Below are 23,179 nucleotides of genomic sequence, written 5' to 3' on the forward strand. Positions count from 1 at the left end.
TCCCAACTCACTGTGAGCGGGTTGTCACATTTCCTCACTTTTATCTGGTTTAAATACTGACATTAATAGCAGTCCTGCTATGAAATAGACACCCCTCACCCACCCCCCCAGCCCCAAGTGCTTTTTTGTCCCTTTTTATGGGGTTGGTGTGTTCCCTCCTTGAAAGGGTTTATATGGGAGAGGTCGGGTGCAGGGACAGGGCAGGAAGAGGCCTCAGGTGACTGAGGGGTCAGGAAGTTGCCTTTGTGAGCAATCAAGCATGTTGCTGCAGTGCCGAAGGATTTCTTTCTCTGTAGTCCAATTGCACGGCACCTATTTTGAAAAGCAGCTGCTTTGTTGTGAAAATGGTGCCAAAGGGATCTTATTATTCCTTGAACCATTTCGGCCCCTTTCTGGCAGGAACTGTGTTGAGGCCTCAAGAGAAGAGCTGGCGGCTGAGGAGCCTGTGAGGCCTTGGAGAGGGGAGTTGGGGCAGGAATGGCACTGTGGTGGGGCAGAGAGCTTTGCAGTCCATTCAGAGAAACGGTGACAAGTGTTAATGTTCTTTTCTGTGGTGGAAGTTCCTGGGCTTCCTGAAGCCTGAGCCAGCGAGTCTGACAGATCCAGGGAGAGTTCCACACTCCAGGCGGATGCAGGGAGTTGGGATTCTCATTGCTTATGGTGACTCGAGTACACAGTGTCTGCTTGTGCTCTGATTTGTTTCTTCTCTTTTTTTTAAAAAATTGTGGTAAAATACACATAATATAAAGTTCACTATCTTTTTAAAAAAAATTTTTATTTTTGGCTGTGTTGGGTCTTTGTTGCTGCACATGGGCTTTCTCTAGGTGAGGCAAGCAGGGGCTACTCTTCGTTACGGTGTGCGGGCTTCTCATTGTCGTGGCTTCACTTGTTGCAGAGCATGGGCTCTAGAGTGCAGCCTCAGTAGTTGTGGCGCACGGGCTTAGTTGCTCCACGGCATGTGGGATCTTCCCGGGCAGGGATCGAACCTGTGTCTCCTGCATTGGCAGGCGGATTCTTAACCACTGTGCCACCAGGGAAGCCCTGTATGTCTTCCTTGGAAACATGTCTGTTCAGATCCTCTGCCCATTTTTTAATCAGCTTGTTTTTTGATATTGAGTTGAATGAGTTCTTTGTATATTTTTAGATATTAACCCCTTATCAGATAAATCATTTGTAAATCTTTTCTCCCATTCAGTAGGCTGTCTTTTCATTTTGTTGGTGGTTTTCTTTGCCGTGCAAAAGCTTTTAAGTTTAATTAGGTCCCATTTCTTTATTTTTGCTTTTGTTTCCTTTGCTTTAGGAGACAGATCCAAAAAAAATATTGCTATGATTTATGTCAAAGAGTGTTCTGCCTATGTTTTCTTCTAGGAGTTTTCTGGTTTCTGGTCTTACATTTAGGTCTTTAATCCATTTTGAGCTTATTTTTTTATGTGCTGTAAGAAAATGTTCTAATTTCATTCTTTCACATGTAGCTGTCCAGTTTTCCCAGTACCACTTATTGAAGACATTGTTGTTTCTCCATTGTCTATTTTTGTCTCCTTTGTCTTAGATTAACTGACCATAAGTGCATAGGTTTATTTCTGGGCTCTCTGTTCTGTTCCATTGATCTTTGTGTCTGTTTTTTGTGCCAGTACTGTACTGTTTTGATTACGGTAGTTCTGTAACATCAGTTAGGGAGCTTGATATCTCCAGCTCTGTTCTTTCTCAAGATTGTTTTGTCTATTTGGAGTCCTTTGTATTTAATACAAATTTTAAAATTATTTGTTCTCATTCTTTGAAAAATGTCATTGGTATTTTGATAGGGATTGCATTGAATCTGTAGATTGCCTTGGGTAGTATGGTCATTTTAACAATATTAATTCTTCCAATCCATGAGCACGATATATCTTTCCATCAGTTTGTGTTGTCTTCAGTTTCTTTCATCAGTGTCTTGCAGTTTTCTGAGTATAGATCTTTTACCTCCTTAGATTTATTCTTAGATATTTTATAGTTTTTGATGCAACTGTAAATGGGATTGTTTCTTTAATTTCTCTTTCTGATAGTTCGTTGTTAGTGTACAGAAATGCAACAGAATTCTGTATATGTTGCATCCTGCAACAAATTCATTGATGAGCTCTAGTATTTTTTTGGTGGTGTCTTGAGGATTTTCTATGTATAGTATCATGTCATCTGCAAACAGGGACAGTTTTACTTCTTCCTTTCCAATTTGGATTCCTTTTATTTCTTGTCTGATTGCTGCATCTAGGACTTCCAATACTATATTGAAGAAAAGTAGCAAGAGTGGGGGCATCCTTGTCTTGTTCCTGATCTTAGAGGAAATGCTTTCAGCCTTTCACCATTGAGTATAATGTTTGCTGTGGGCTTATCATATATGGCCATTATTATGTTGAATTATGTTCCTTCTCTACCCACTTTCTGGAGAGTTTTTATCTCAAATGGATGCTGAATTTTGTCAAAAGCTTTTACTGCATCTATTGAGATGATCATATGATCTTTATTCTTCAATTTGTTAATGTTATGCTATTGATATTGAACCCATCCTTGCATCCCTGGAATAAATTCCACTTGATCATGGTGTATGATCCTTTTAATGTATTGTTGAATTTGGTTTGCTAATATTTTATTGAGGATTTTTGCATCTATATTCATCAGTGATATTGGCCTGTCATTTTCTTTGTCTGGTTTTGGTATCAGGGTGATGCTGGCCTTGTAGAATGAGTTTGGAAGCTTTCCTGCCTCTTAAATTTTTTGCGGTAGTTTGAGAAGGATAGGTGTTAACTCTTCTTTAAATGTTTCGTAGAATTTGTCTGGTTCCTGGACTTTGTTGGGAGTTTTTAAAATTACTAATTCAGTTTCATTACTGGTTATCGGCCTGTTCACATTTTCTATTTCTTCCTAATTCAGTCTTGGGAGAGTATACATTTCTAGCAATTTATCCATGTCTGCTAAGTTTTCCAATTTGTTGGCATATAATTGTTCATAGTAATCCCCTATTATCCTTTGTACTTCTGTGATGTCAATTGTAATTTCTCCTGTTTTATTTCTGATTTTATTTATTTAGGCCCCTTTTTTTTTTTCCTTGATGAGTCTGGCTAAAGGCTTATCAATTTTGTTTATCTTTTCAAAGAACCAGCTCTTACTTTCATTGATCTTTTATATTGTCTTTTTGGTCTCTTTTTCATTTATTACTGCTTTGATCTTTATTATTTCCTTCCTTCTACTAACTTTGGGTTTTGTTTGTTTTTCTTTTTCTAGTATCTTTTGGTGTAAGGTTAGATTGTTTGAGATTTTTCTTGTTTCCTTAGGTAGGCTTGTAGCACTATAAACTCCCTCTTAGAACTGCTTTTGCTGTATACCATAGATTTTTTAAAAAATATTTAAATTTTACTGGAATATAGTTGATTTACAATAGTATACCACAGAATTTGGATCACTTTGTTTCCATTTTCATTTGTCTCCAGGTATTTTTTGATTTTCTCTTCGATGTCTTCAGTGACCCATTGGTTGTTTAGTAACATATTGTTTAGAATGCATGTGTTTGTGTTTTTTGCAGTTTTTTTCCTGTAGGTGATTTCTAGTCTCATACTGTTGTGGTCAGAAAGACTGATATGATTCCAGTCTTAAATTTATTGAGACTTGCTTTGTGCTGTAGTGTGTGATCTGTCCTGGAGAATGTCCGATGTGCACTTGAATGTGTATTTTGTTGTTTTGGGATGGAATGTTCTATATATATCTATTAATTTCATCTGATCTAATGTATCACTTAAGGCCATTCTTTCCTTACTGATTTTCTGTTTAGATGATCTATTGATGTAAGTGGGGTATTAAAATTCCCAATTATTATTGTATTACTGTCAATTTTTCCCTTTATGTTAATATTTGCTTTAGGTATTTTGGTGCTTCTATGTTGGGTGCATATCTGTGTTTACAATTGTTGTATCTTCTTGTTGGATTGACCCCTTTATCATTATGTAATGCCCTTCTTTGTCTTTTGTTACAGTCTTTGTTTTACAGTTCTTTTGTCTGATGTAAATATTGCTACCCCAGCTTTCTTTTCATTTCCATTTGTGTGGAATATCATTTTCCAACCCCTCATTTTCAGTCTGTGTGTGTCTTTAGAGCTGAAGTCTCTTAAAGGCAGCATATAGATGGGTCTTGTTTTTTATCCATCCAGCCACTCCATGTTTTTTGATTGGAGCATTTAGTCCATTTACATTTAAAGTAGTCATTGATAGGTATGTACTTATTGCCATTTTGTTCATTATTTTCAGTTTGTTTTGGTAGTTTTATTATTGTTGTTCCTTTTTTTCTTTTTTTTAAATGCATGCTTTTCTAATTCTTGGTGGTGTTATTCCCATTTTTTTAAAATTAAATTTATTTATTCATTTTTGGCTGCGTTGGGTCTTCCTTGCTGCACGTGGGCTTTCTCTAGTTGCGGCGAGCGGGGGCTACTCTTCGTTGTGGTGCGCGGGCTTCTCATTGTGGTGGCTTCTCTTGTTATGGAGCACAGGCTTTGGGCACGTGGGCTTCAGTGGTTGTGGCACACGGGCTCAGTAGTTGTGGCTCATGGGCTCTAGAGCGCAGACTCAGTAGTTGTGGCGCACGGGCTTAGTTGCTCCGTGGGGTGGGATCTTTCCCGGACCAGGGCTCAAACCCATGTCCCCTGCATTGGTAGTCGGATTCTTAACCACTGCGCCACCAGGGAAGTCTGAGTTCCTTTTTTCTTCTGCTCTTTTCCCTTGTGATATGGTGACTTTCTTTAGTGTTATGTTTGGATGCTTTTCTCTTTTGTGTCTATGTAGATCCATTATAGGTTTTTGGTTTGTGGTTACTGTGAGGTTCATGTATAACAACGTATGCATAGGTGAGTATTTTAAGTTGATGCTCTCTTAGATTTAGAACGCATTCTAACAATCGTACATTTTTACTTCCCCTCACCACATTTTGTTTTTGACATCGTATTTTGCGTCTTCTTATTTTGTGTTTTTCTTAACTACTTATTATAGAAATAGATGATTTTACTGCTGGTCTTTTAACCTTCCTACTAGCTTTATAAGTGGTTGATCCCTACCTTTACTGTATGTTTGCCTTTACCAATGAGATTTTTTTCCTTTCATAATTTTCTTGTTTCTAGTTGTGGCCTTTTCTTTTCCACTTAGAGAAATCTCTAGCATTTCTCATAAGGCTTGTTTAGTGGTGCTGAACTCTTACTTTTGCTTGTCTGTAAAACTCTTTATTTATCCTTCAAATCTGAATGATAATCTTGCTCGGTAGAGAGTATTCTCGGTTGTAAGTGTTTTCTTTCAGCACTTTGAATATATTGTGCTGGTTCCTTCTGGCCTGTAAAATTTCTGCTGAAAAGTCAGCAGAGTTTTATGGGACTTTGCTTGTATGTAACTACTTGCTTTTATGTTGTTGCTTTTAAGATTCTCTCTTTATCTTTAATTTTTGCCATTTTAATCATGCATGATGCCTTGGTGTGGACCTCTTTGGATTCATCTTATTTGGAACTTTCTGTGCTTCCTGGACCTGGATATCTGTTTTCTTCCCCAGGTTCTGGAAATTTTCAGCTATTTCTTGAAATAAGCTCACTGTCCCTTTCTCTCTCTCTTCTCCTTCTGGGACCCTTATGATGTGAATGTTAGTATGCTTGAAGTTGTCCTAGAGGTCCATCTTAACCATTTTTAAGTGTATAGTTCAGTAGTGTTAGACACATTCACGTTGTTGTGTAACCATCACCACTGTCCATCTCTAGAACGTTTTCATCTTGCAGAATAAAACTCTGTCCCCATTAAACACTAACTTTCCATTCCCCCTCCCCCAAGCCATGGCACCCACCATGCTACTTTCTGTCTATTAATCTGAGTACTTTAGGGACCTCATGTAAGTGGAGTCATAGAACATTTATCTTTTTGTAACTGACTTATTTCATTCTGCGTAATGTTTTTGTGGATCATCCATATTGTAGTGTGCATCAGTGTTTTATTCCTTTTAATGGCTGAATAATGTTCCATTGTATGGATGGACCATTTTGTTTATCCATTGTTCCATTGATGGACACTTGTCGAGAGTATTTTCCTAGGGCTCCCAGTGGCTCCAGCTTGTGGTCAGAGTGGTGAGAGGTTTGCCATATCCTCACTTCCCCTTGCCACAGGCTTTATTTCCACAGGAGGGCAGACTGGAGGCCCCTGCCCAGACCCTCCTCACTGACAGCTCCCTTTACATGCTGCCCGCATTTTGCATTTCAGAATGGTAGAGGCTGCTATTCTGCATTGCAAACCCTGCCCAGCCCTTCACTCTGTTCCTGAGGAGCTTTATTATTTATTTATTTTTTATTGTCAGACACAGAGGACTTCTTATGCTTAAAGTTGGTTTTGATAATTAGTTGCTTACATCTTTGGTTTATTTTTATATTTGGTTCTTTAGTTGTTTAAGTTCTATGGATTGATATCCAGATTTCGTTCTTCGTTCTTTCATCTTTCTCATCCTAGTGAGCTAGGAGGTAGGTAGGAATGACCTTGGTCTCCCAGGCATCCCCTGTGGCAGAGAGTGAAGCCCAGCTCCTCTCTCCCCTGTTGATCTTGGCCACCAGATCCATAGTCACCAGAGGGCTGTATCCTTCTGGCTAGAGTTCACTCTGGAAGTGCAGTAGGACAGTCCTGTACTCTTAGGTGAGCCCAGTGCTGTGTCCTTGCCCATTTTCAATCAGCTTCAGGCCAGGGCTCATTTTGGACTCTCACACTTTTTCACTCAGGCTGTTTCTTTCCAACTAGGTAGAAGAAAAGGCAAAATTTGATGGAATTTTTGAAAGCCTCTTACCCATCAGTGGTTTGCTTTCTGGAGACAAAGTCAAGCCAGTCCTCATGAACTCAAAGCTGCCTCTTGATGTCCTGGGTAGGGTAAGTGGTTCTCTCACACCGGGCACTGCTGCTGAATCCAGTCAGCCCCATGCTCACCCCCCACAGACACTTCGAGGCCTTGCTGCACAGCCATGCAGTGTTGGGTTTCATAAGAGCCAACATGGGTGGAGCAATTGCTGCAGTTGGGCTGGCTTGGGGCCTCACAGGGTGCAGCTCACAGAGGCTCCCCAGCACACATGGGGAGCAGCCTGAGAAGTGCACTCACTACCCAGGGCTCGGGGCAGGCAGAGCTGGGACTCAAACCCAGACTGTGATTTCCCCCTCTGCATTGTGCTTCTAGGGGAAGAGTATGGGCATATATGTCTGTATTTCTTTTCTATTTTTAATTTTTGTTTTTTCCTGCCTAGGAACCTAAGGTAAAGGTACTTTCAATTCTGCTGCAAGTTTAGATAAAATTTTATGCATTCCCCCCATTTTTATTAAAAAAAAAAGCCTCAGTTTTGTTCCTATTAAATACAAGTTTTTTAGATACAGGTTTCTAAACCAGACTGTTTTCCTTCTAATGTTTGCGTTATGGCCCCTCATGTTTGCTCTGTGCACAAAGCCCAGTTCTGCATGGCTATCTCTGTGCTGAGTTTCCCGCTCTGGGTCGAGAGGGGATGGATGTTGTCATCTCTCTGGATGGAATTGCTGGTGTGGCAGGTGCAGACGTAGAGCAGGAGGGTGGAGCATGGTCCCTGCTGCCCCAGGCCACGCCTGTGGGTCTGGCTCATGACATTTGGTAGAACCATGGGGAAGGGTGCAAATTCCTACCCACTTGGATTCACCTAATAATTTTCCTGTTTGAATATCACTTTTGCAGTTACTGGCCCATTTGATAGGATCCAGATAGGACTTTGTTTTGAAATGAGGCCACTAAGAAAGGGGATCTCACAGATCCCTTTGTCTTCTTTTTGGCTGTGGTGTGGTGTAGACGGAGGCCTATGATGGGGACCCACGCTGATCACCAGTGGTCTTTATGAGGCAGGATGGGGTGATCTGTTCCTGCACAGTGTGACAGTTCTTCAAAATACCTGAAAGTTGGGTGTAATAATGTTGTAGAGCCAAATCCTGAACAAGACAAAGAGATCAACAGAGGTGGAGTGTGCTTTATTAGAAAGGGAGCTACGGCTAGGAAGGGTGAGTTCTGCAGATCTTCCACCTTGGCTCCAGGTCTTGTCCACAGGGGTCACTTCTCATCTACTCCTCTCTCGGTCTCTCCCTCCCTCCAAGCATCAACCCACACGTGCACCCGTTCATGCATGCATGCTTCCGTATGCATGCATCCATGTCCATGCACCCATCCATCCATGCATGCATCCACATTCACGCACCCATCCATGCATGCGTGCATTCACACCCATGCATGCATCCGTGTCCATGCACCCATCCATCTGTGGTATGTATCAATGCACTCAGGCATCCATCCTTGCATCTGTGCACACACTCATTCACCTGTGCATCCCTGTACCCACGCATTATGCATCCATTTCGTCATTCAGAAGCATTTTTCGGAGTCTGCTCTGGTCCAGCTTTGTACTGAGCACTGGGAAAATGGGGATGAAATTAAATACAGTCCAGGAGATCAAATAAGTAAGTAATAGTTAAGATCTTGGTATTTATTGAGGGCTTAGTATGTGCTAGATCCTATTCTAGCGCTTTGCAGGAATGAAGTCACCAGGTACTTGCAACTACTTTGTTATGAATGGTGTCACTTCCATTTTCCATGTGAGGAAATGGGGGTCCTTCAGAGTGGCTGGTTAGTCGCTCAGGGTTGCATGGAGAAGGGAATGAGGTCCTGGTGGTCCCCAGAGCCTGCACTCTTCCCTGGTGCTTACCCCCGCCCGCCCAACCATTGCCTCCCTGATAATCACGGTTCTGCTTGCTGGGGACAGTGGTAGAGGGGGAGGTTCCTGACCCGCCAGAGCAGAGGGGTACAGGGCAGGCAGGGAAGGCTGCCTAGAGTAGGTGCCCCTGGGTTGTAGCCTTTAGAGGGAAGGAACAGGTTGCAGATGACGGGTTGAGAAGGCCAGGCACAAGACAGCATGAGCAGAGGCAGCCTGGCACGCTGAGTACGGCTGATATTCTCACCAGGCGGTTCTACCCCCGGGGGATGTAGAGCAGTACCTGGAGACATTTTTGGTTGTCCCACCTGGGTTGGGTGTTACTGATATCAGGAAGGTTGAGGTCATGGTTGCTTCTCAGTATCCTATAATGCACAGGATGTCCCACCACAGAGATGATCTGGCCCCGAATATCAGTGGTGCTGTGGCAGGGGAGGACTGTGGAGTCAGGAAGGCCTGTATGTGCCGTATTTTGGGGAACATTACTTTTCTGAGATTCTGCTTCTTAAATTGAGACCAAAGACGTAAAACACTCAGCCGAGTGCCAGACACCTTTAAAAGGGCATCCATATGCTTGAGGGGACTGCGAACAATTTGAAGTCCCTAGAGATCAAGGTGGAGTCCCAGGAGACTGGGCTGGGGTTGAGGGACCAGCTAAGGGCACAGTGGTCTCCATGTGCACAGGGACTGGATGCCGTCAGCAGGGTGAGGTGGGGTGAGAGTGCATTCTAGAGCAGGTCCTGTGGTTACCCTGGGTACAGGACTAGAGGCAGGGAGGCCAGCTGGAAGCTCTGGCCTCTGTGGAGTGTTGGAGAGGCCCAAGCCAAGGACACAGCAGCAGGGGGTGAAGAGGAGGGTCCACATGTGAGAAACATCCCTGGGCTGAAGATCCTAGTGATTGATTGGGGGCGCGGGTACCAGCATATGTAGCATCACAGATGGACCCTGGGCTTCTGCCTGGCTCTGGGCACTGGTGCCATGTGCAGCACTGTCCAAGTCAGACAGGCTTCTGGTCCTGGCGGGCTGACTTGGGTCAGGAAGCTAGTGCCTTGGTTGTACTTTAGAAAACCCAGCACACAGCCTTTGATCCATGCCTGCCTTGTCTTTCAGGATGCTAGGTCGGCCTGGCATATTTTGTGGGATCTTTCTCACCATCCACTGATAGGGGAGAGGAGACAAGATCCCACAGGCCTACTCAGATGCATTCCCGTGGCCCTGCCGTGAATGGGGGCAGGGGCTAGATGTGTGTGTGTCTGTGTGTGTGTGTGTCAGTCAGTGGGGGCGGGAAGGCGGGCTTGTGTTCAGAGCAACACCTGCACCAAAACCAAAGAATCTAAAAATCAGGGTGGACGTGATTACAATCATGATCATTTGTTAGAGAAAATGAATGTTAATATGGTGGAAAGGATCTTGGAATTGACAGTATTTCATTGGATGATGGTTTTTCAGAGAACCTACAGACTGGTTCTTAAATGCATTTTGATTGCCTTGTCTTAACCCTGGTGTGCAGTCAGAATCTGAGTTCTGGTGGGCATGCGTGCTGCCACACAGGCCCTTCCTCCCAGCAGTCCCTTGGTACCGCCCCCCGCTAAGCCTTGCTGCTCTCTTCCCTTGCAGGTCTGGGACCTCAGTGACATCGACAAGGACGGGCACCTGGACAGAGATGAGTTTGCTGTGGTAGGCCCCTGCTATGACTCTCTTTTCCCACTCTGCTGAGGAAGCAAATGTGCAGCTCATGTGGGGGTTTCTTGTTTAATTTTTTAAATGTTTATTTTGACATAATTTGGGTGTAATTTGACAGAGAATTCTTTCGAATCTTCACTCAGATTCCCCAGTGTTGCTGTTTTACTACACTGTTTTATCCTTCTCCCTCTCTCCCTCTCCTTCTCTCCCCTTCCCTCTCTCCTTCTCTCATTTGCATATGAATGTATACATGGATATGTATACACAATTAATTTTCCCTTTGAACCATTTTGAAGTAAGTTTCAGACATGGGCCTTTTCATCCTGAAATACTTCAGTGTCTGTATCCCCAAACCAGAGAATTCTCTTACATAACTGCTGTCCAGTTCAAAATCAGGAAATTGACATTGTCTAATTTATTACGGTATCTATTATGATAGGTTATATCATATATGTTATATATTAGTATATCTATTATTGTATTAATCTATTATCTAATCTAAGGATATTATTCATATTTTGCCAGTTGTTCCCAAAATGTCCTTTATAGTGAAAGAGACTACAGCCTCGTGTTCTATTTTTTTTTTTTTTTTTTTTTTTTGCGGTACATGGGCCTCTCACTGTTGTGGCCTCTCCCATTGCGGAGCACAGGCTCAGCGGCCATGGCTCACGGGCCCAGCCGCTCCGCGGCATGTGGGATCTTCCCAGACCGGGGCACGAACCTGTGTCCCCTGCATCGGCAGGCGGACTCTCAACCACTGCGCCACCAGGGAAGCCCCAGCCTCGTGTTCTTATAATCTAGATCAGCTCCTGCATCTGTCTTTGTGTCTCATGGCCATGTGGGCATTTTTAAGGCCAGTGGTGTGTAGTGTGTCCTTCGGTGTGGGGTTGTCTGCTGTTTCCGGATGATGATCCAGGCCATGCACTTTTGTGTGGCAGGTCCCCACCGAGGTGATGCTTGTTCTCCCCAGGGCACATGACATCGATAGGACATGTGATGTCTTATTCCATGTCTTACTACCTTGATGTCAACCTTGACCCGACCTTGATCAAGTTTGGGGTGGAGGCTTCAGGATTTTCTCTTTTCCTTTGTGCTCAATCTTTCATGAGAGACGCGTGGAGACTGAATACCCTGTTACCCCTACAACTCTCACCGGCTAGTTCTTGCATCCTCCCAGGAGTCTCACCTGAATCAGTCAGGTTTCTGGTAGTTGCCAGATGATGATTTTCTGATTCTGTCATTCCATCCCTCCCCCAAGGCCCTCATTATTTGTTTTTATACTTCTTGTGATGGCATTTGACTTCAGGTGTTAGTATCATTGAACTGCCTTTGGGGTGGTCTCCAGGAAGGGGTGATTGGCCTGGAGTGAACCCAGGAACACGGCTCTCTCCTCATAGCCTCATGAGCCCTGAATTTCTACTTTTGTTTTCATCATTTCTCATCATTTCAGCCAAGATTTATATTCTTTTATAAGTGGGTCTTAGAGTTGTGTCATTTTGTGTTTCTTTTCATCACTAGCTGAGTTTGGCATTTAGTACAGTTTTTAAGTGACTGTAAATTTTTACCTGTGTTAATGATCTGTTGGTAGCAACTTAAAGACTAGTTTGAAGTGTGTGAGGGGGGAGGTTGTCATTTTGGTTTTGTTTGTTAGTTTTTAAAATAGACTTTTCAATCCTTGTTTTAGACAAAGTTTATTTTCCCCTGCCTCCCTCGAGCAGGAGAGCCACCTGTCCATCCTCAGCACACACGCCCTTTTGGGTAGTTTTGTGTCTCCTGAATATCTTGAGGTACATGCAGCTCTCACGGTGTGCCTTTTTTTCCCCTTCCAGTTTTCTTGAGATGTAATTGACAGACAGCACTATATAGGTTTAAGGTGTACTATCATGGTGAGTCTGTAGACTTCCACGTTCCATTACTTTGAAAGTCGTCAGACCTGGAGACAGTGGCCTTGCTGTGTGGTGAAGGGACATGTGTGGAGTCTGGCATGTGTGGAGTCTGGTATTCCTTTTGTAGTCATTTCAGTCTCTCGTGATTAAACATATGTCTTAGAAAATTATGCATTGGCAGTGTAGCTCATCAGAAAGGTTTATTTTTACTGTGTTCCATTTGGAAGCAACCTCAAAAAGAGCAGTCTTCATCACATCACTGCAGCCCCTGAAAGAGCTGCCCTCTGCCCACCCTGGCCCTGGGCCTCGCCACCTGAACGCCGTTCTCTTTTGTGCTCACAGGCCATGCACTTGGTGTACCGAGCCCTCGAGAAGGAGCCTGTGCCCTCCGCCCTGCCCCCATCCCTCATCCCACCGTCCAAGAGGAAGAAGACGGTGTTCCCGGGAGCTGTGCCTGTCCTGCCTGCCAGCCCCCCGCCGAAAGACAGCCTCCGCTCCACGCCTTCCCACGGCAGCGTCAGCAGCCTGAACAGCACTGGAAGCCTGTCTCCCAAGCACAGTATCAAGCAAACACAGGTACGGTGCCCTCTGCATGCGTGGCCACGTCTCCGAGCAGCTGTTTGCACTGCTGTGTAGAGTGCCAGCAAGATGTTTCTCAGCAGCACATAGTTCGTGACCCAAGAAGGGTAAAGTCTGTGATTAAATTAAATCTTTACAATAGGTGTCGTAGTCCTCTCTGGCTGCTGTAACAATGCTGTCGACTGGGTGGCTTCTAAACAGCTGATATTTATTTCTCACAGTTCTGGAAGCTGGAAGTCCAAGATCGAGGTGCCGACAGATTCGGTGTTTGGTGGGGCAATTCCTGGTTCACAGGTGGCCGTCCTCTTGCTGGGTCGTCACATGGCGGAAGGGCCATGGAAGCTCTCTGGGGTCCCTTTTTTAAGGGCACTAATCCCATTCGTGAGGGCTCTGTCCTCACGACCTAATCACCTCCCAAAGGCCCCACTTCCTAATACCATCACAATGGGGCTTAGGACTTCCAGCGTATGAATTGAGGGGAGGGGGGGGACACAAACATTCAGAACATAGCAACAGGGATTCAGAATTAAGTTTCTCATTCACTTACACATAAATACCACCTTTCCCCAGCACTACTCACCCCTCTGCCCCTCCTGCCTCGGGCAGACCCTCTGCTGGGAGGGCGTGTCCCCAAATTGCATACTGAGGCACCTGGCGTCATGAGCATCTGCTCACGGGGCACCTCATCTGGGGAGCCTGGTGTGACCACACCCTGGACCAGCCACCCTCTACCTGCTCTCTTCTAGATTTCCCACAGCTGGCCTGTTATGCGGTTAGTTATGTATCATCTGTCCGGTTCCCCCCCAACCCCCCGCCATTAGCTTCATGAGAGCAGAGTTGGTTCTTGGTTATAATCTCAGCATCTAGAAGAATCTCTGGTACTCTGATGCTCATTAAAAATATGTTGAGGGCTTCCCTGGTGGCGCAGTGGTTGAGAGTCCGCCTGCCGATGCAGGGGACACGGGTTCACGCTCCAGTCCGGGAAGATCCCACATGCCGCGGAGCGGCTGGGCCCGTGACCCATGGCCGCTGAGCCTGCGCGTCCGGAGCCTGTGCTCCGCAATGGGAGAGGCCACAACAGTGAGAGGCCCGCGTACCGCAAAGAAAAAAAAAAATATGTTGAGTAATCAGGTAATTAAGGGAGGTATCCATCTCGTGTTAGGAAGACAGGAGGGGGCTCCAGCTCTCCATGTGGCAGTATCTTATATGTCAAAAAAGACGTTTCTTGTTCTGGCAAAGGCAGCATCATAATGGGCTCTTTATAAAAGGGCACCTTGGAGATTGTCTAAAACGTGCAAGGATGTGAGTTACATGTGGAATCATGCTTTACTTTCTACCTCATTTGTGGTTTCAAAGGCAAAGCAATGAGTTGTGACAAGAAGGCCAGCCAGCACCCCATGCAAGTTTGGAATATGATAAAAACCAAAACGAGAAAGGCATAATGAGACAGTGATTTCTCTTGATAGTGACATAATTTTAAAGTTAAATATTCGACTTGCAAGACTCATTTTCAAGGAGCTTATCACATCCTAGAGTAAAAAAAAGAGATCAGAGAGGGTCGATGAGGCTTGGTCATAGGGGCTAACACAACTCCCCTCACCACTCTGGCCAGTTGGAGAGGCGTGGCCTCTGGTTGGTGAGTTGTATGTGGCTCTCTGTGAAGGAGCCCAGCCTCAGATGGCCCAGCCTGGGCACCTTTGCCAGCTCACCAGCCGTGCCCGGCACTTCCTGGGGGTGCTGCAGTGACTGTGCGATGGGCCCCTGCCCTCTGTGGGGAGACAGACGATAAGCAAATTGGTAAACTAAGGAAGGTCCACCAGTCATGAGAAAGCAGAGCAGGGCCTGGCCTGGAAGTGTCGGGGTGAGGAGGGGGGCGTGCTCCCGCGGGTGGGGCCAGCTGGCAGGCTACCGCTGCTGCGGTGACATCTGAGCTAACACCTGAATGATAAGCCATCTGAGGACTAGTGCATGGCAAGGCTCTCAAGTGGAAACGCTCCGTGTGTCCTTGAAACCGGAAAAAGGCTGAGGCAGGGTTAGCCAGGGGATGGTGAGATGGAGTCGGAGAAGCGGGGCTGAGGCCAACTACTTAGACCTACATGAGCTGCTGTGTTTCAAGACCCAACACCTTGAGTCTGCAGAATTCTTGCCGAAAGCTCTTACGTACCGTAGGTTAGGCTAGATGGAGTATGTTTTACTGACAAGGAAGCAGGCAGGGCTGAAGTTGTTGTTGGGTGCAGGCCAGCCAGCCTCATAATACCACCCCCTGGTGATCTGGCAGCTCTCCCCAGATCCCAGGAGCATGCTGCTGACCCCCCTGACTAGACCAGTTGTACTAGTGGCCGCTCTTGGGGGTCCCAGGTGGGGGTGTCTTTGTCCCCTTGGAAGAGGGGCAGCTGGTGGAATTGCAGACATGAGAACGGGCATTTCTGTGGATCCACAAGTTCCATGCTTTCCCCTCCCCCACTTTCCTCATCCCCAGGGCAACAACACCCTACCTGGGGCCCCCAGAGGGCCGCCCAGTCCAGCTCTCGTGGCCATATGTGAGGGGAAACCCCTTCCAGCCACCAGGGTCTGTTCCCATTGACTGGAGGCCTACAGCTGCTAAGCTGACCTTAAACCCAGCCCTTGCCAGGAGACCCAGCTCCAAGGGGGAGGTTGTTCAGTGTTGGATTTTTAGCTAAGTAGGCATCGGATTCTTGCTGCTGACATATCCTGAGACCCCCAGAAATGAGGCAGCAAGTTCATTGTGTTTGCGCAACGAATGTCTGGACTCTCATCATCCCAGAGGCATGATCTGTTGGGGCCCATGGGACCCAGAAACCAATCCCGCCTCAGCTCAGCTCGTCTGACCATTGCTCCTTCTTCTGTGGGCATCTCAGTGTCAGCGTATGAGCTCGTTCCAGGCTCTTGACTTAAAGACAGCAAGCCTCTTCATTAAAGCTCCTTTATGTGCATCTTTACGTCTCCTCTGAACTGTTCAATGACAGACCTGAGGTGGCTTAGAAAATTCCTGTAATGCAGCAGGTAAAACGCTATCTCAGTTCTCGCTGCCTGAGCCTTTGCAATTTGAATCTAGTCCGTAAATTCTGATGATTTTTTTTTTTTTTTTGATAAATCCTTGCTGTCCTAAATCATTCTACTCCCTACCCCAAACCCTGGGTAATGTGTTGTCCCTTTCTTCCCAAAATTACTTTCTGGATTCCTGGTGCTCACATCAGGATCCCACTGATTTAGATGATAAGAGAGACCTGGTCAGAAAAGCAGATGAAAGGAAACATCTCTACAAAAAGGGGCAGAGACGCTGTGAAACGTGCTGTGATGGGAGCCCCAAAGGTCAGAGGTGACACACCCAGAATAAGCAATTGAAGAGGCCTGCCACCAAGTGCCCGAGGGACCTGGATGCCTCTGAGTTGGAGGTGCTCTGGCCCTGGCGGACCCTGGCATTTGCTTTTCTTAAGTAGAACTGGAGCAGGTGGTGTAAGAGGTCGCGGGTGCACGAGGTGGCCGAGCCCCAATGCACTGAAATCAAAGCAGCTCGCTGGGCTCTCAGCTTCGTCTGCCACAGCAGGGTCCTCGTGAATGTGGGGCGCTCACAGGTGGTGGGCGTGCTCCTCAGAGGCCCGGGCTCCCCCACCAGCACCACAGGGCCCTGAGTGCCCGCCTGTCATGCAGGTGCAGTTTTCACATCAGCCTCACTCAGTGCCTGTCAGTGCCTTTTGTGTACTGACACCTCACAGCGGGTCTGCTGTGTCGCAGGGAGTGGGGTCAGGGTCAAAGAAGGATGGAGTACAGAATCCTGGAACTGTGGGCGTTGAGAATGCCCCTGCCGCTGCAAAGAAGGTCTGCAGGTGGAGGACAGAAGGCCAGGAACGCTGGCATCGGTGCTGGGCCGGTTCTCGGGAGACAGTCCTTCCAAAATGAGTGGTCAGGAGGGTCCTCTCTGGTACACTTGAAGCCCCCTCCTGGAAGGGGATCACTTTCCATCGTGGAAGGCTTTCCTTCGTGTCCCAGGCAGCGGGGATGGAAGGGCTATTGGTAGAAGGACCTGCTGCGTCTTTACATCCCTCTCAGTACAAAGATTTCAGGGCACTGTGATGTGGTGGAAAGAGGTACAGACTGGCCACTGGGTAAGACTGACCGAGTCAGCATTAACCTCTCTGAGCCTCAGTTTCTGCTCTTAAGAACAGGGATCCTATCTGCCCTCTTCGCTCGTGGAGGGTTTTCCGCTAAAATGAGCATGAAAGCACTTCAATAGTGTGTATTTGCAGGTGATAAAAAGCTTGAGGATTAACTTCTGAAAAACCTTTTCAGCCAACAGTAAACTGGGTGGTGCCAGTGGCGGACAAGATGCGATTTGACGAGATATTTCTGAAGACTGACCTAGACCTGGACGGCTATGTGAGCGGCCAGGAGGTGAAGGAGATCTTCATGCACTCGGGCCTCACCCAGAACCTTCTAGCACACATATGGTAAGAGCAGATAGGTGGACGTCTCTTCCTAAGTACAGGGGGTCTCGCTGTGTGAAAGTAACGGCTGTGGGTGGCTCACACGTTGAGTGAGACTTGTGCTGTGTGAAGGGCCGGAGCGGGTGAGCAGGACAGGAGGGAGCGGTAGTCAGGGCTGAGTGTAAAGACCTGTACCCTGTATTCCGTGCATGTCAGTTTACCCTCCTCCAGCAGGAAGGTCTCCTGTTTTGTCCCTCCAGAGAGCTCTGGGGCAAGTTCTTGCTAGTGGTTTTGCAGCCTTCAGCCCAGCCAGTGAGGGTGCAGATGCTCGGCCCCACCCCCCTCTGGTGGGAGGGTGCAGTAAGGGCCCCAGAGGCTCCGGCAGGGCCACCCTGGGCATCAGGGCTGTGGCCATCTCTCCTAGAGGCCCTGCCCCGTGAAGGTCAGTGACACGGCTGGTGGGAGAGGGTGAGACTGGTCTGTACCTCAGGGCTGGTCGAGGAGCCGTCTTCACCCCCACTTCCCTCCAGGGCCAGCGGAGCGATCTTCATGGCACCGGGATGGCTCCTTTGGTAACTAGCCAGTGGTGAAAGTCGCTTCCTAGCTTTCTCAGGGGAGAAAGCCCTCCCACTTTAGAGGGCTTCACTTGGGAGTTGTAAGAAGAGAATTTCCATGTAATTCTGAAGGGGTGAACCCCTCCAAATAGAGCTGTGAAATTCACTGTGACTTGGGGAAATAACCATCCTTAACAGTAATTCAGAGATAGGCACGTTACAAGGTGAGGCCCTGCTGGAGAAAACGGGCTGTCCCTTCTGAAGAAGCACACGACACCTAGTCAGTTAGCAAAAGACTGTGGGAAGCCTGGCCCGTGTGACGAGTCAGGGGCAGTCTCTATCAGGCCCTTCAGATCCAGTGCCCCCTTTATCACGCTGAAATGCACGTGCATGGAATTCAAATTATACCCCGATCATAACATAGAGTAATTTATAACATGTATCTTAACCTGTAAGTGACATGACAATACGTAAATGACACAACGAAATCACAGATACGCTTGGATTAAAAAGAAAACACGCAGAAGGCGTTGCATACAGGGAAAAAAAGGCAAGGACGAAAGAGTGAGCTCTAGAGTAACCACTGGGACAGTGAAAGGACAGGCTGGGTTTGTTTGCAGGTGGCCGGGTGTGGGAGCACATCCAAAGTGGAGATAACAAACCAGGAAGGATTGAAGGGACGAAATGAGGACGTAGGCGTGTCCCCTGCAGTGCCCGGCACCGTGCCACTCAGCGTGGTGTCAGAATAAGCACAGTCATGCTGCCCTGGGTGGACGCGGACAGAGTACCCCTGCACGTGGGCCTGGGGGCCCCCGCTCCTTCAGAGACCGGGGAGCAGGGACGGGCCAGAGAGATGGGACCGCAGCCCGAGAGCTGCCGTGGGCTGGGTGTGAAGCAGGACTGGTCCTTGCCAGCAGAATCAGGAGAAATAGTTGCAGTTCGAAATTATCACACCCCGCCCTTGAACTGTGACAAGAACAAAGACATTTTAAAATCAGGCTTGAACAGAGACATTTACAGGGGTCTCCACCAGCCCTGTTCGCTCACAGCGTTTGGGCCTGAGTCTGTTACACGTTCCCGGCTCTTCTTTGCTCTGCATCAGGGCATGGTTTCACTACTCTCTCAGTAACTACGTGCAGTGGGAAGGAGACTGCGTGTTGAGTGGACAGAGTGAAGGGATGACATTTTTCACAGATGTGGAGGCCTTGTCCTGGCTGCGTGAGGCTTCCCTTCCCGTACGGCCAGCTCTCGGTGACCACGGGTGTGGCGGAGCTTCCACACTGCCTTGCCCATGTGCCAGGACACCAGAAGGCCACAAGGGCGGGGTCACCTTAGCAGCGAGGGACTGACCCCTGTGTAGCCATGCCTGGCTTTCCAGGCCCCGCCCCCTCATGATGACAACCCCAAATGCTGCTTGTCATCCCCATTGAAGACCAGCGGCTCAGGCCATTCTGATAACCCAAGGCTGCAGGAACCAGCTGAGGGTCTGAGTGTGTGCACTCGGCTCCAGCTTCCATTTGCACAGGAATGTGAATCGCATCCACTGCCTGCACACCATCAGAAGCCAGCTGCATGTCTCCTGGCTGCTAACAGGGCTTCCCAAGGGACCGGCTCCTTGGCCCGTGGTGGGGGTGGGCTTGGCGGTTCTCCAGTTGGGAGAAGAGCCCCCTCCTGCCCTGACGCTCTGGTGGGGGGGCTGGGACTGCTCCCCAGGAAGGGGATGTTCAGTAGAAAAGGAGCTGCAGCTGTGGCCCATTGTTTTTATCGTTTTTGTTGTCCATTTTTTAGAAGTGTGGGTTCCGTGTACTTGGAACCAATTCTGGTATTTGTGATGTGTAATTAGCATCCCCACATTTCTCCCAGGGCCCTGGCCGATACGAGGCAAACGGGGAAGTTAAGCAAAGACCAATTCGCGTTAGCTATGTATTTCATTCAGCAGAAGGTCAGTAAAGGCATCGACCCCCCTCAAGTCCTCTCGCCGGACATGGTCCCACCTTCAGAGAGAGGCACTCCCATCCCGGTGAGTAGCCGCTGGCCCATCCCTATCGTGTTTGCGCCACTTCCCTCAGCCCGCCACCAGGTGGCGCTGGCAGCCTGTCCAGCCTTCACTAGGGCCACTCGGGGTGTGTCTGGGCTGCCCAGATGGTTCCCAGGCTGGGGGCTGGAGACAGATGATTTTATCCCTTATTCTAAGACCTACTAGCCCATGCTGTGCGGTGAGGTCAGCTAGCCAATTTGTAATTCTTTGTCTGAATTTGGTTGCAGGACAGTTCAAGTTCTCTTGGATCGGGGGAGTTTACTGGTGTGAAGGAACTTGATGATATCAGTCAAGAGATCGCCCAGTTACAAAGGTATGTTAAAGCGTCTCCTTCCCTTCAGATTCCAACCAAATCTACGTCCCAGGTTGTTATCGGAAGTAGCAGAGGCTTGTGAACCATGTGGCGAGTTGACCATCATGAGTTTGTTCAGCAAAAATGAAGGGACACAGATTCTCCTGAGTTCCTGAATTGACTTAATGAGCTCAAGTACTGACATCCTCAGTGGGAGCCGGTGTGGGCTGTGGGGTCTCAGACACATTGTTGCTAGGCGGCCTGCAGGGCACCCACCCCCACCCCCCACCCACCCCCGCCTCAGGAAGGCCTTGTAATTTCTGAACACATAAAGTGACTGAGTCTCAGGTAGTGACACTGCTGCTTAGGAGCAACAGGTCAACTCTGAGTCTCAGGCCTTGTGTCCAGGTTTCTGTCTTCACTCCCAGCACCCACTGCCCTGGTTTCCCCACCTGTAAACAAGGGCTTTGGATGGGGTGTCTGTACTCTCAGAGTCTGGCATAAAAGAATACATCTACTTCCTGTATGCCCCTGTGATCTTCTGCAGAACACCATCCTCTTACCAATTAATTCTGGGGGAGGGCTGGGGGGGGTGCAACGAGCAGAAGGGCCAAAGGCACCCAGCCCTCCAAGGGAGACAGACTGTTTCTTGACCGAAAATGAAAACATTACTTTGCCAGAGCGAGCTGGATCCCACTCACAGCTGGATGCCCCTTGGGTGGTGTAGTTTGTGTCCTTAGTGGAGCAGAGCCCTGAGAAGCAAAGGCAGGTCAGATGTCATGTGAGACTGGTTAGGTGGCTGGCTGGCTGGCCACAAAGCCTCAGCCTTGGCCACCTGCTGAAGCCAGACCCTCTGCTTCATGCTCAGCCCAGAGGATGGCTCCCATCTGTCATCTGCTCCCTGGGGCTGTATTTCCAAACCAGAAATCAGCACGTGCAGCCTGGCAAGGCTGAGAGAGTCTGTGAGGATGGAGGGCAAGTGTCTTAGAGCCTGGGCGGGCCTGTTAATCAGGACTGCAGGTAGAGGAGGGAGGGGACCCTGTAATGCAAGGGTTGGGGTCTTGGAAGGGACAGTGGTGTCCCAGTCAGGCCAGGGCTGCCTCTTCACAGCTGTGCAGCCTCTGGCAGCCTGGAGCGTTTCCCTGTGAAGGCAAGAGGCAAGCGTGTGCAGAGCAAGAGTGTGCAGGAAGCCAGGCCTGGGTGGCTTTGAGAGTGACCATCAGGCCTGTTGCTTGGCGGTGTGGCGAAACACGCCCGTCCCCTTGACGTGACTCAGTCGTAATGGGTTGGATGTAAAGAGCACGTTGTATCGTTAGGTAGTTCTTAGACTTGTGGAAACGAACATGCAGATACTCGCGATTCCATGTCTGGCCCAGTGTCCCAGAGGGGGCCTTATTGTCGAGCAAGGGCTGGGTTCCCAGCAGGGGAGGCAGGGTATGTTGGCCACATGAGGTTTCTGATGCCGAGGCAGCCCCCTCAGACTGCTGTAACAAACTCTCACAGACTGGGGGGCTTGAACAACAGGCCCATACTTACCCCCATTGTGGAGGCTGGAAGTCGAGATAGAGGTGCAGACAGATGCAGTGTCTGATGGGGCCCATCTCCTGGTTCATAGACAGCGTCTTCTCGCCATGTTCTCAGAGGGTGGAGGGGCAAGGAGGTCTTTGGGGTCTCTCGTAAGGGCATTAATCCCATTCCTGCAGGCTCCACCCTCATGACCTAAGCATCTCCCAAAGGCCCCACCTCCAGAAACCATCACATTGGGGGGTTAGGGTTTCAACATATGAATTTGTGGGGGGCACAAACAGTCAGTCTCTAAGGAGGAGAGCAAGGCTGGTTGCTGCCCCGGGGGAGCTGTTTGCAGCTGAGGAGGCAGGCAGGGCCCCACCAAGCCCTGGTGCGCACAGCGGCCAGCCACAGCCTCCTGTGGGGGAGTAGCTGGGGGCAGCTGCCGGGCCCAGAGACCCTCACTGCTGCGTCTTGCTGCCAGCCCTCTGGACTCCTCACCCAACTTTGCATCACTCCAAACACCTCACCATGGCTCCCCCAGCCGAGCTATGCCTTCCTGTTCCCATCGCCTAGAATGTTTTTCCATCATATATTCTCTTCATAGGCCATGTCCTCAGAGTCCTTCCCTGGTCATCGTATGCAGGACATTGCACACCCCCTTTCCTTATCCCATTGGATTTCCCTTCGTGGTACTTAGGTTGTGTGCCTTTGTGTGTTGATTTGTTGCCTGTCTCTCTCACTGGCCTGTGAGCTCCGTGAAGGCAGGGCCTCACTCCGTGTGTCCTCGTGTCTTCAGTGCTCAGTCTTCTGAGCAGTTATTGCTCACCATTCATGAGCGAGTGTACGTAGGATTTAGAGAATGTATTCATTTTCTCTTGCTGTGTATGGAATGGCTTAAAACAGCACAAATTTATTAGTGCACAGCTCTGTAGACCAGGAGTCTAGATGGGCTTAACTGGGCTTCTTGCTCAGGGCCTCACAAGGTCGAATTCAAGGTGTTGTCCAAGTAGGTGGGGATCTGAATCGAGTTGCTCAAAGTTGGGAGTCTGGGGTCTGCTTTCCGTGCTGTGTGGCCAGGGGCTCATTCTGCTCTGAGAGGCTGCCCGGTGCCTGCTCTCTCGTGACCCCTCCATCTTCAAAGTCAGCAGGGGCACATCCAGCCCTTCTCACCCTGGACATTGCTTTGACATTCTCTGCTTTAAAAGGCTTGTGCGGCCATGTTGGGGGCAAAGCCTCATGGCATCCACAGGTTCGACCCACACTTGTAGGGGAGGAGGTCAGGTAGGGCAGATGGTCACTGGGGGCGTTCCTATACTTCTGCCCCCCACTGAGTGGGGCCAGCCCGGGTGGGTTTCTGTGGGATGGATGGGATTGGGTCTTGAGAAGTTGGGATACTGGGGCAACGGTCAACTCATTCACTCTATCTGTGCTTTCCTGAACTATTTTTAAA

The 23,179-nt window shown here is 48.3% G+C and overlaps 1 protein-coding gene across 31 annotated transcripts in view; it reads left to right on the forward strand.

The window, feature by feature from the left end:
* EPS15L1 (epidermal growth factor receptor pathway substrate 15 like 1) overlaps window positions 1-23,179 on the forward strand; it is a 99,727-nt gene that overhangs the window by 27,116 nt on the left and 49,432 nt on the right. For all 31 annotated transcript variants that reach the window (XR_007476171.1, XR_004475559.2, XR_004475560.2 and 28 more), the window contains 6 exons: window positions 6,774-6,899; window positions 10,361-10,420; window positions 12,655-12,888; window positions 17,203-17,360; window positions 19,754-19,910; window positions 20,156-20,241. Coding sequence is in view for 28 of the 31 variants with exons in the window: in XM_033401534.2 (XP_033257425.1) it covers window positions 6,774-6,899; window positions 10,361-10,420; window positions 12,655-12,888; window positions 17,203-17,360; window positions 19,754-19,910; window positions 20,156-20,241 (821 nt within the window). In the remaining 3 variants the exon portion in view is untranslated. The remainder of the gene's footprint in view (window positions 1-6,773; window positions 6,900-10,360; window positions 10,421-12,654; window positions 12,889-17,202; window positions 17,361-19,753; window positions 19,911-20,155; window positions 20,242-23,179) is intronic.

This window comes from Orcinus orca, chromosome 3, assembly GCF_937001465.1.
Source record: "Orcinus orca chromosome 3, mOrcOrc1.1, whole genome shotgun sequence".
Lineage (NCBI taxonomy): Eukaryota > Metazoa > Chordata > Mammalia > Artiodactyla > Delphinidae > Orcinus > Orcinus orca.